The sequence below is a fragment of the Podarcis erhardii genome (genome assembly GCF_964252035.2).
Source record: "Podarcis erhardii genome assembly, chromosome: 6".
NCBI lineage: Eukaryota > Metazoa > Chordata > Lepidosauria > Squamata > Lacertidae > Podarcis > Podarcis erhardii.
This window is the reverse complement of record NC_138510.1, coordinates 4,311,076-4,323,870: the sequence shown is the minus strand read 5'-3', so window position 1 is coordinate 4,323,870 and position 12,795 is coordinate 4,311,076. Positions and strand designations below refer to the sequence as shown.

General features: G+C 48.8%; 1 protein-coding gene and 1 long non-coding RNA gene across 4 annotated transcripts in view; both read left to right on the top strand.

The window, feature by feature from the left end:
• SNPH (syntaphilin) overlaps positions 1-10,281 on the top strand; it is a 49,600-nt gene extending 39,319 nt beyond the window's left edge. For all 3 annotated transcript variants that reach the window (XM_081867766.1, XM_081867768.1, XM_081867767.1), the window contains 2 exons: positions 3,309-3,458; positions 4,690-10,281. In XM_081867766.1, coding sequence (XP_081723892.1) covers positions 3,309-3,458; positions 4,690-5,956 — 1,417 coding nt within the window. In that variant the 3' untranslated portion in view covers positions 5,957-10,281. The remainder of the gene's footprint in view (positions 1-3,308; positions 3,459-4,689) is intronic.
• LOC309345238 overlaps positions 1-12,795 on the top strand; it is a 114,221-nt gene that overhangs the window by 74,025 nt on the left and 27,401 nt on the right. The gene's annotated exons all lie outside the window — the stretch shown is intronic.

Below are 12,795 nucleotides of genomic sequence, written 5' to 3'. Positions count from 1 at the left end.
ATTCAACAGAAACTTTGTGAAGGCCCCCAGTTATTGCAGCTGCAAATGGAATAGTGCTCTAAGGATGTACTTTCATGTTACACATTTTTGGCAGTGTTTCTGTTCTCAGCTCCTGCTTCTCCCATCTATAACATCCAGCCCAGCCTACCTGGCGCCATGATGATGTGTGTGTCCTCCCTGCCATCAGATTCCCTGCTCCGCATCACTGGCAGGACCAGGGAGCCATGCATAAGCATATATATCATATTTTTCGCTCTATAGGACACACTTTTCCCCCTCCAAAAATTAAGGGGAAATGTGTGTACGTTTTATGGAGCAAATGCAGGCTCCTTGGCTTCAGCGATAGCAAAGCGAAGCCTCCGAAGCGCAGAGAGCGCGCTCCGTCTGCACTCCGGAGGCTTCGCGTGGCTTTCGCTGAAGCCAGGAGAGTCTATCCCTGAAGCCTGGAGAGTGAGAGGGGTTGGTGCGCACCGACCCCTCTCGTTTTCCAGGCTTCAGCAAAAGGAACCCGAAGCCTGTGGCCTCAGGTTCCCTTTGCTGAAGCCGGGAGAACAAGACTCTCCTGGCTTCAGCAGAGAGGGAGAGCTATGCAGCGCCCCTTCAGCGAAGCGGGAGGAGAAATGGAAGGGGCTCCATTTCTCCTGCCGCTTCGCTGAAGGGGCGCTGAGCAGAGAGGGGGGGATTTTTTTTTTCTTGTTCTCCCCCTCTAAAACAAGGTGCATCCTATGGTCGGGTGTGTCCTATAGAGCGAAAAATACGGTATATATTTTTATAAGCCTGCATTCTTTGTAACATATATTTCCACTGCAAGTTCGTAACATTGGACTTGATCCCATTTAATAATCATAATAAAAACCTTTAATATTGAATCAGATTCAGTAGTACTGGGGCCGTCCTCCTTGGGAGTCTGGGCTTCAGTCCCAGTACAGTTCTGAAAGGCTAAACTCTCATCTTACCAAAAGGTTCCTCTGCTGCCATTACGTTTAAAGGCAATCCTTTTGAGCTCTCTGGGAAGGAAGGAGGAGGTGTGAACTGGCATAGAGATGGACCAAATTAAGGAAGACAGGCCAGGTCCCAGATTCCCAACTCTACACTCAGGATTGCACATAGACTTTCTTAGGTTTTGTAGTGGGAAGAGGATGGCAGAGACTTGCGCTGCTTTCCTAATTTCTCTTTTTTATCAATGTAGACACTGAGCATTTAGGAAGCAAGTATAAATGTGGACAGGAAATCTAGAGACAGCATCAGTCCCGCACGCCAATGTTCTTGAAATCAGCCAGGAAACTTGTAGCCACCTGTTCAAACAGGGCTTAAACTCATACTCTTCCCTTTCACTGGCTGTATTCAAAACTGTCTTACCAGGCAGGCAAGACACTGGCTTCAACCCTGACAGTAGCAGATAGATGAGGTCCACAGTCCAAGGTCCCTATTAAGCAAGCCCTTTTGAATAATTAAGGGATGCGGGTGGTGCTGTGGGTTAAACCACAGAGCCTTGGACTTGCCGATCAGAAGGTCGGCGGTTCGAATCCCCGCAGCGGGGTGAGCTCCCGTTGCTCGGTCCCTACTCCTGCCAACCTAGCAGTTCGAAAGCACATCAAAGTGCAAGTAGATAAATAGGTACCGCTCCGGTGGGAAGGTAAACGGCGTTTCCGTGCGCTGCTCTGGTTCGCCAGAAGCGGCTTAATCATGCTGGCCACATGACCCAGAAACTGTATGCCGGCTCCCTCGGCCAATAAACAAGATGAGCACCGCAACCCCAGAGTCAGCCACGACTGGACCTAATGGTCAGGGGTCCCTTTACCTTTACCTTTGAATAAGTAAGCTGCACAAAACCCCACTTAATTATTTACTTTAGTCATTTCTAATGTGCCCTGGGGGAAAAAAATTCTTTGAAGGGTGGAGGTAGAAATGTCTAAAATAAACCAATTAAAATGTAGGCTTTTCTACACCTTGACAGCTAAAGTACACATCATGGAATCAATATATACGCAATAAAGCAATCATACAATTCAAAAATCAACAGTAGTCTAATGCAGTTTACTGTTAAAAAAAAATCAAGGGTATAAAACATCATGCTTAAAAAGCCAGGGCAAGGTGGGGAGAGATAGGAAACAGACACACTTCTCTGGACAAAGCATTTTAACACTGGAAAAAAGAAACTTCCCCTCATTGACACTGATAGGATCAGGGCCCCTGCCACAGCCTAAGCTCTGGAGAGCTGTTTTTTTGTGGGGGTTTTCTACAGCAGAATATTACTGTACAACAAATTTATTTTTTTAACTTATTTTAGCTATGTATTTATGATCCCCCATTGCTCCCCAAAGGCAGAAAACTAGCCAAGGTCAATGGTTATTGATAAATACAGAAAGGGTGCAAAGTACTAGGGTTTGGCAAATCGACACAATGTCAAGGGTCTTGCAAGAGTAAAGAAGCGTCTTTCGTCTTAAATGTCTGTCTGATTTCCCCCTCTGCTGCTGCTCTTCTCTGTTTCTTCATTTGCTACAGTCATTAGTCTGCTATATCTCCACATTACTACATCCTATGCAAGAGGCAGCACTAAAACATCCTTTGCACGGGGTCATTGTTCTCCTCTGTTCTTGCTTGGCTTCGGAAGAAAAATCTGGAGAAAGGAGCAGAAAAATCTGAGCTCGAAATGTGCACAGTTACCGTATTTTTTGCTCCATAAGACGCACTTTTTTCCTCTTAAAATCTAAGGGGAAATGTCTGTGCGTCTTATGGAGTGAATGTGTGGTCCCTGGGGCTGGGGAGGAAACCCGGGCTCCCCCTGCCAGCCCCAACCTGTTCTTTGGGGCTGGTGGTGGTGGGGGGAAACGCTTCTGGGATAGCCCACGAAGCCTCCGCAGGGCAGCGGGGAGGCTTCATTCCGTTGGCCTGGGGAGGCTTCACGTGGCTATCCCTGGCTTTTGCGGGAGGTGGGGGAAGGGACAGAGCGAGGCTCTCTCACTTCCCCCACCTCCCGCAAAAGCCCCCAAGAGCCGCATTATTTTTTTCTTGAATCCCCCCCCCCCAAAAAAGTAGGTGCACCTTATGGTCAGGTGCGTGTTATAGAGCGAAAAATACGGTAACTTAGCAGTGTCAACATAGACAACACTGTCCCGAGTTTAAAAGGTGAACCCCAAGGTGCCTGCAGTCAAATTTTCAGCCATGGGAGAGAGAACAAGAGCGTGAGTGTGAGAAAGTGAGGAGATGCAATCATGTGCTCTGAACCTTCCCCGGACCAGGAAGGGAAATCTCCCTTTTGACCATAGGCAGTTCCAAGGCACTGATGAACTTTCCTGTCTTTTCAGGCGCCCAGTCAAGTACTTGCTGTGCAGTGACAACCATGGAATCAAGCCCCCGACGCCAGAGCAGTACCTTACCCCTCTCCAGCAGAAGGAGGTCTGCATTCGACACCTCAGGGCCAGGCTGAAAGACACACATGAGAGGCTGCAGGACAGGTCAGTATTGGGGGGCTCTTGCATCTGGGGTGGAGGAATTTGAGGCTCGGCATTCCCCTGAACATACTAGGCCAGGCAAGCAGCAGTCAGCCTTGCGGGCCGCTCAGAACTGTGTCAGGTGGAACTTTTCAGGTGCTAATGATTGATAGATTACAATAGCTGGTTTCATGGGAACGACGCGGGAACGACGCACCTTCCTGATATTTGCTGTGGAAGTGGCTCCTTGCCAGTGCTGAAGATTCAGCAGCAAATTTAGCCAGCTTCGTGCACTTCACCTCAGGCAGCAAACCCTAACCCTTACTCACAGGTAAGTGTGCATAGGATTGCTGCCTAAGAGAAGCAGATAAAGGTAACTTTGCTGAATTTGTAGAGTCTACTCACAGAATTTAACTTTCACTCTATACCAGGGGTAGTCAACCTTTTTATACCTACCACCCACTAATGCATCTTTCTTGATGGTACAATTTCCTTACCACCCACCAGTGCTCGATGGAAGGAGGATTCAGCTTGTGCCGTAGAATAGAATAGAATAGAATAGAATAGAATAGAATAGAATAGAATAGAATAGAATAGAATAGAATAGAATAGAATTTATTATTTATACTCCACCCATCTGGCTGGGTTTCCCCAGCCACTCTAGGCGGCTTCCAACAAAGTATTAAAATACAGTAGTCTGTTAAACATTAAAAGCTTCCCTAATCAGGGCTGCCTTCAGATGTCTTCTAAAAGTCTGGTGGTAGTTCTTCTCTTTGACATCTGGTGGGAGGGCATTCCACAGGGCGGGTGCCACTACCGAGAAGGCCCTCTGCCTGGTTCCCTGTAACTTGGCTTCTTGCAGTGAGGGAATCGCCAGAAGGCCCTCGGCACTGGACCTCAGTGTCTGGGCCGAACGATGGGGGTGGAGACGCTCCTTCAGATATACTGGACCGAGGCCGTTTAGGGCTTTAAAGGTCAGCACCAACACTTTGAATTGTGCTTGGAAACGTACTGGGAGCCAATGTAGGTCTTTCAAGACCGGTGTTATGTGGTCTCGGCGTCCACTCCCAGTCACCAGTCTAGCTGCCGCATTGTGGATTAGTTGTAGTTTCCGGGTCAGCTCCAAAGGTAGCCCCACGTAGAGCGCATGGCAGTAGTCCAAGCGGGAGATAACCAGAGCATGCACCACTCTGGCGAGACAGTCTGTTGCAGAGCTAGCAAGGGCAGTGACCGTCTGCTTGTCCGTCTGCTACAGGGATGCCGAGATCGATGACCTGAAGACGCAGCTCTCCAGGATGCAGGAGGACTGGATCGAGGAGGAGTGCCACCGCGTGGAGGCCCAGCTGGCGCTGAAGGAAGCCCGGAAGGAGATCAAGCAGCTGAAGCAGGTCATCGACACCGTCAAGAACAACCTGATGGAGAAAGACAAAGGGCTCCAAAAGTACTTTGTGGACATCAACATTCAGAACAAGAAGCTGGAGACCTTGCTGCACTGCATGGAGGTTGCCCAGGACGGGACGGTCAAAGAAGAGGGGGCTGCCGAGTCCGCGGGGGGCTCTCCGGCCCGCTCCCTCACCCGCAGCTCCACCTACACCAAGCTGAGCGACCAAGGAGCTGCCGACAGGAACCTGGGCGGCTCCCAGATCTCAGTGGAAGAAGCGGCCTGTGACAGCGGCTTTGTGGCTGCAGACGACTCCTTGAGCCGGACGGACTTGCTGGACCAGAGTAGCCTCCTGTCCTCTGGGGTGGAGTGTGGCACAGATGACACCTCCCTGCAGACCAACTTCACCCTGGGGTCCCGGGTGCCCACCAGCTCCACATACGAGAAGCTGATGGGGTCTCAGCACAGCGTCGAGGCAGCGGTGCAAGCCAGCTGCATGCAGGAGCAAGCCATACAGACGGACTTTGTGCAGTACCAGCCGGATCTCGATACCATCCTAGAGAAGGTGATGAAATCCCAGGCTTGCAGCCTGGCCAGCCCCACCTCCATGTGGGTGTCTGAAATGGAGGATGCAGCTGAACCGCGTAGCTTGGAGATCCAGGGCCAGAGCCTTCCTGGGGGGACAACGGACATGGCAGCTGCTGATCCCAGCTCAGCTGTGTTGATCAGTGCAGTAGAGGAGGGAGAGAACGCCACTGAGCAAGCAGCTTCGCCAAGCCCAGTGGCCAACAGCCCAACCGTGCACCAGCCTTCTAGCGCCAGCCAGTCGGTGAGCGTCATGTGCGCCCCAGAAGAAGAAGAAGAAGAAGAAGCTGAGCCAGGCCAGGAGCTCGTAGCAGCAGCAGCGGCAGCGGAGCCTCAAACTTACTGGAGCCGCCATTTCATCGTGGATCTCCTGGCCGTGGTGGTGCCAGCAGTGCCTACGGTGGCCTGGCTGTGCCGCTCGCAGAGGAGGCAGGGCCAGCCCATCTACAACATTAGCTCGCTCCTGCGGGGCTGCTGCACAGTCGCCCTGCACTCCATCCGCAAGATCAGCTGCCGCTCCGTCACCAACACCAGCAGCTCCTGCTCCCAGCCATGACCTCCTTCCCCCGCCCAGCCCGTTGCGCCGCACACATGCTTCGCCCAGAGAGAGCCAGTTCATGGAAACGACCATAATTTAGCTGACCACTGATTGTACATTTCATCCACGCACTGAGACTTTTTATTTATTTTGGTATTTATTTGGGGAGGGGGCACCTGGGTGACAGTTCTCATCTGCTGCATCTCGATTTATACAAATGACTTGGGGGAGTTAGCGTTGCCCCTCTTTCTGCAACCCTGGAGGAATTGCAAGGAGCTGGGATTGGGCAGCCGGCCTCCCTGCTGAAAGACCCTTGCGCCGTAGGTGCTGTAGCTTACGGAAGTTTGCCTGTCATTCCACTTCAGGGAAGTTACGAGACTTTTTCCCAATCTCTCTCCTTTCCATAGTAGGCTCTTTCTGGCCATTTTTGCGATACGCTGGAAAAGCTCTCCGATAACTTGTTCCTTTCTCTTCTGCTTTTTCTAAGGCTACTCTAGAAACCACCAGTGTCCCTAATCCTCACTAGGCCACCACCTGTAACCCACTTTTGCTCGCGTTCCCTCACTTACAGGATTTTGCAGCAGTAACTACAGACCCTGCCTGAGCCTTTTGCCAGCTCCCGATGGGTAGAGAAGGGGCACATCACAGTTGCCTTGCAGTGACGAGATATATTCCCACCCACTGCCAGGTTGACTCAGAAGTGAGGAGGGAGTGGATTTCATAGCTCAGCCATCAATCACCTGCTTTGCATGCAAAAGGCTCCAAATTCATTCCCCAGCACCTCCAGGTGAGACTGGGAGAGACCTCTGCCAGTCAGTGTAGGCAGCACTGGCCTAGATGGACCAGTTATCTGACTCCACATGAGATAGCTTCATATGGTCCATGGACCCAGAGACATCACTTTCCTCCTTTCATCCAGTGACAGGCAAAGGGACCATCATCTTTCTTTCACGGGGCACAAAAAATAAAGCAGAGGCCTTTCTCCATCTAATGACACAACACCCCTCACCTTCCTGACAGTTTAAAATGGCAAATTCCTTCCTTCAAAATGGGTTACCATTTCCCCAGTCTTACTAAAGCAGTCGGCGCTTGCATTTTCAAGCTCAGTTCACAGTTTGTGTTTCTTCTTCTTCCCAAACAAAAAAACAACTTTACCAATTTATAATCCCGCATTCCAACCCTCTTCTGTCGCCCTTTCTGTGCCATTGGTGCCAGTCATTTTGGCACCTTATGTATGTTCCCTTCCAATCCACCAGGGGCAGTAGCAGGGCTACTGTTCAGTAGTAGCTTCTGCAGGAAGAGAGGGCAGTGCACATGTGCCCTGCCCCTGGTTCAATACAGTGCTACCTTGGTTTGCATACGTTTTGGATTACAAACACGTCAAACCCAGAAGTTCATGTCCCGGTTTGCAACCTTTTTTTGGATTACAACCCATTTTTTTTGGATTATGAACAAATTTTTTGGGGAGGTCCCATTGGTGAAAACACACCTTGGGTTACAACCTGTTTTGGTTTACAAACGGATCTCCAGAACAGATTATGGTTGTAAACCAAGGTACCACTGTATTAGGAGACTCCTCTTTGTTCTTAATGTTTTCATTACTGCCTGCCTTAGGCGCAAGTCAATGGACATGATCATGGGGGGGGGGGGTAAGAGACCCCGGATAAATCACTGCTGGTCAGGATAGATAATGCCATGTTGCGTGGCCTAGTGGTCCGAATAAGGAAACTGCCCAACGCTATCCCATGTCCCTGTGGCTTCATCCTGCTCTGCTCTTTCCCCTGCCCCCACTTGCCAGACAGTGATGCCCAATAAATAGTCTCTTATGCTGGATGCGGGTGGCACTGTGGGTTAAACCACAGAGCCTAGGACTTGCTGATCAGAAGGTCAGCGGTTCGAATCCCCGCGACGGGGTGAGCTCCCGTTGCTCGCTCCCTGCTCCTGCCAACCTAGCAGTTTGAAAGCACGTCAAAGTGCAAGTAGATCAATAGGTACCACTCCAGCAGGAAGGTAAGCGGCATTTCCGTGCGCTGCTCTGGTTTGCCAGAAGCGGCTTAGTCATGCTGGCCACATGACCCGGAAGCTGTACGCCGGCTCCCTCGGCCAGTAAAGCGAGATGAGCGCTGCAACCCCAGAGTCGGCCACGACTGGACCTAATGGTCAGGGGTCCCTTTACCTTTTATGCTGGAGTCATGCAATACAACTCCCTTCCCAACTCAATTTTCTTCCTATTCACCTGCTCCCTTCAGATTTTGTGCCCAAGAATCCCCTAAGAAAAACAGAAGCTTTCATCTGGATGCTCCTTTGGCAAACTTCATAAGGGGTTGATCCAAACCAGTATTCTTTAGTCCAGTAGTCTTCAGTCTTTTCACACCCAGGACCCACCTTCGACCCAAACATTCCTCATTATTTTTTTTTACCATAGTGCAACTGCTGCTGTTGTGACCCATCACAGATCAAGCCATGGCCCAGAAGTCAGTCCCAACCCACCTGTTGAAAAACCAGTGCTTTAACCAACCTCAAACAAATGATGCTGCTCACACCACTAAGATGTGCTGTGCCTCCCTTGTCTCTCAAATCCAGCAACCTGTTTCATGAGCCCACAACTTCTCATTCCTGCCACTGGTGTTCCAATTACCCACTGTGCTTTTTCAAAGCAACCGCGAAGGAACAATGCACACAGACACATTCTTGCTGCTTTTTTGTCCCATTAGTGACGACTCTCCGCACTCCAAGGAGAAACCAGTAGGAAGAGAGCTCACATGGGATGGAATGAATGAATGCCTAGATGTATGATTGTTTTAAGACTCAACATATATCTCCTCTAGGTGGTGTAGGAGCCCCAGGGATGACACACTGTGTAGTACGTATAAACTGGATTTTTATTGTTAGGATTTAAGACTCAGGCCTGTCTTGAAGTCATGCCCTCTGCTTTGGGTTTCCTTTTCCTTAATCCCCAGAGTTGGTTGTGGCTACTCAGGGGGAAGGGAAAGGCACTTTGCACTTTCTCAGAGACACTCCATGTGTTCACATTTCCCAGGGCTAAAGTTTGGGGAGCTTTGTCTCACGTCAAGCCCTGATCACTAGCACCTAATGCACCCAAATGGTGCTCTACCATGTTCAAATCTGGTTCTCTAATCTGGAAGGCAAGAACTAAACAGGCAGGGCTGGGGAAGCAGACATTTCAAATTTGAGGCTGGGCTCACTTTCGCCTATTTACCCCCAAAGCGTTGCAGAATTACGGAGAGAAATCCCAGCCCTTCGGCCTCCCTCCCCCCCATTTGAGAATGTTAACAGAACGTAGTGGATCACGAATGTTGCGCGAAAACTTCACTTTTGACGACCGCGTTATTGTCACTTCTCCCCATCACGTTCATGACGAGACTTTTTGAACTCTCTTTGGCTCTGACTCCCCCAGCTGGGAACTGAATTTTACGTTGTCCACTTCTTGGAAGCGGCTTCTGGCCAAGATGCAGAAGAGCCAGATAATATACCTCGAGTAGAGCAACTGGCCGCCCCCCTTGCTTGGGGCAGTAATTAAGGAGTCCTTAATTTGATTTTGTCTTGCTTTGCACTATGTTCACTTTTGGCAAACTTGAACCCTACCATGCAAAGGTTATCGGCTGACAGCTTCAGGCGGTTGGTTTCCTGTCCCGCTAACCAGCTCTCCGCCGTGCTGTTGGAAAAGCCCATTTTTCGGAACTGAAGAGGTGAAGGAAGCCGGGATACGGTTCTCCTACCCAGTTGCTTCTTCCATAATTAGTATGAGCTTTGAGAGAAGAAATATAAGCCACAGGTGGCTCAATGGGTCCTTTTGTCTTATTTTAGCTTAAGCTTATGGATGTTTGGGTGATGCTGTTGGAGGGAGCTGGGAATATCTCTCTGCTGCACTTCCAGTTCCAGTTCTGGACTACTGGGATGCCACTGGGTGGGCTGGTTTAAAGGGATTGGTGCGAGCAGAGGCCAGGGGAAGTATTTAGTGAAAAGACTGAGCTCCCTTCTCCTCCTCGCATGGAGACTTTTCCCTTCAGTGCTTGAGGGTCAGTTTCATACAGCCTTAAATTCTATGACTGCTATTTACTCTGTATTAGCAAAATGTCTGTCATCATGATAGGTGGGAGGGAGGGCTTGTATATTGCAGATCTGTTTGGGGAGGGCACTCCCGTACAAGATCACTATTTGGGGGGCGGGGGGACAACAGGTAAGTTCCGCCCTCCCCACAAAGCATCCCTCAAATGCAATGTGATATGTTTCCTTGTAGGAGTGAGCGACAACCATTTATTCATCTGGGAGAAAGAAAGTACTGGGTGCATTCATTGGCGATGGAGCTTAAGATGTTCCTAGTGACCACCAGGCACTAAAGAAAGCCTGCATGGCCCCTTCCTGTGTTTCTGTTTTTCAGTCCTACTAGAGTATCTAAGAATCATAGAAGTTTAGAGCTGGAAAAGGGAGCCCAAGACTCATCTAGGGAAGTTTTCAATGTCTGAGGTTTTATTGTATTTTCAATATTTTGCTGGGAGCCGCCCAGACCGATTAGGGCAATGCACTCAGATGGGGGGCATAATAATAATAATAATAATAATAATAATAATAATAATAATAAATTTATTTATATATCCCGCCCTCCCCAGCCAAAGCTGGGCTCAGGGCGGCTAACACCAGTAAAATTACAGTAAAAACATAGTAGGGAGGGGAAAAAACCAATTTAAAATACAGGTTAAAATGCAATTTAAATAATTAAATTAATTTAAAATTATTACTGTTATTCTCATTAAAGCATAAGATGATGGGAAGAAATAAAAATATGAATGGACAAAAAGAAATTTTGTATTTTCCTTCAGGTTTTTAGGCAGAGGCTGGGTGGCCGTCTGTGAGGGATTATTTAGCTGAGATTCCTGCATTGCAAGGAGTTGAAGTACATGGCCCTTGAGGTCCCTGCCAGCTCTACAGTTCTATGATTCTTTTTTTTAAAAAATGGCCCTGTCCATTTCTTGAAACCGTCCATCCTACAAGTGATCAAGTTGTCGCAAGCCGTTGCAAAGCCACAGGACTGGGCAGGGGGGTGGAAACAGCCAAGCAAACATCGCTGCAAGCTTGGCTGTCCCAGCATTGCTGGGTCTCTGGGTGAGGAGATGAAGGCAATGGGAAGAGCCCTCAGCAGGCCCTGTGGCTCCTTGCTCTTGGGGCACTGTTTGCCCGTCCCTCTGGGTCCAGTCTGGACAACTGCCCACAGGGGGGACAAAAGGCGGTGGAGAAAATGGCCGTGTCTTATCCCTCGTCAGGACTTGTGTGCTCAGAGAGGGCAGATGGACAGGGAAGGAGAAGGAGGGCTGCAAAGCTCAAAGGGTAGCTGGGGGTCACCTTGTAAAGACGTGGGCCTCAGAGGATGCCCAGCAATGCCAACCGCCAATGCCAGCCCTATGGCACACAGAGAGCCCCAGCTATGGAAACCACAGCCATGGAACCGAGAAATTGCACAAAACAAATGAAATGCCACGAAAATCCCTGAAACAAGAAGTAATCGACTAGAAATATTATCTTGTGGGAATCAACTAGAAATATTACCAACTAGAAATATTAATATATTATTAATATTACAAATATTATAAACTAGAAATATTATTAAAATGTGGAAATCAGCTAGAAATATTATCTTGTGGACATCAAATCAGTCTTTAACATCAGCAGTCACATCTAGACCATGGGAGCGTTTCAGTCCTGTTCTTGAGTTTGTTCAAAACCTAAAACAGCTTTATCTTGTATTCCTTTCTTTGAATTTGTGCCATTTAGGTTTTTAAACCTTTTTGTAAAAGCAGCACCGGAATTTTCATAGTTGAGCCTTCAACCCCTTATTATTGTGCTTTGCCTTCTTCAAGTTGGGCTTTGTTTAAAACTTGCTATTTAGGTTTTCAAACCTTTTGTGTAAATTCCGTATTAGAAACTGTACTTTTGAGTCTTCAATCCTTTATTACTGTGTTTTGCTTTACCTAGGTTGAGCAAGGATTATAATACGTCAGAATTTTTAGGATTCAACCCTTGTTTGAATTTTGGTCATTTAAAGTTTATATTTTTCTATTTCCTTCTGAGGAAACAGAATACTTCAGTGAAACGAGCCCGTTAAGGCTTTGTTCTATTTTAGGTTTTCCCTTAAGTTTTTTTTTTATTTTTATTATTTAGTTGATTTCTGCAAGATAATATTTCTAGCCGATTACTTCTCGTTTCAGGGATTTTCACGGCATTTCATGTGTTTTGTGCAATTGAAGCAACAAGAGCTCACCTTACTTTTGGATTTAATAGGGACTCTGTTGCATGTAGAGCCAATGCTTGCGAGCACATGGTCCCATCCCACCCCGCTTGGTGCCAGTGTCACAGTTTGCACCCCAGGTCTTCAGCTGCCCTGACCACAAGGCTCGCATTTGTGACCGGGGTGCCTTCACGAGCCGCTAGGTCGGCCTGTGCTTCTTTCCCCTTCAGGCTCACGACGTAGCAGCAAGGGCAAACAGGTTGGGCGTGCCGTGTGTCGCAAGCCCAGGCCCAGAGTTTCACGAGCCTCCTGAAGCCAGTTGAGCAGTGGCGGCCGCAGCATCTGTGCCTATACTTGTGGCAAACAAACAGCCCATGTGATTCGGCCTCCGCAAGGATTTGAAAGAGTCAAGGGTAGATTGAATACCGTAGATTCTGGTGTATTAGGCAACTGGGCGTTTAAGACGACCCCCCAAATTGGCAGTGCCAATTTGGGGTTTCGTCTTATAAGCCCAGCCTTATATGCTGGGCAGGAGGAAGCCGCCCAGCGCGACGCGGAGCCCGCCGCCCGCTGCTGCCTCGGAGGTAGTACCCGGTGTATAAGACGACCCCCC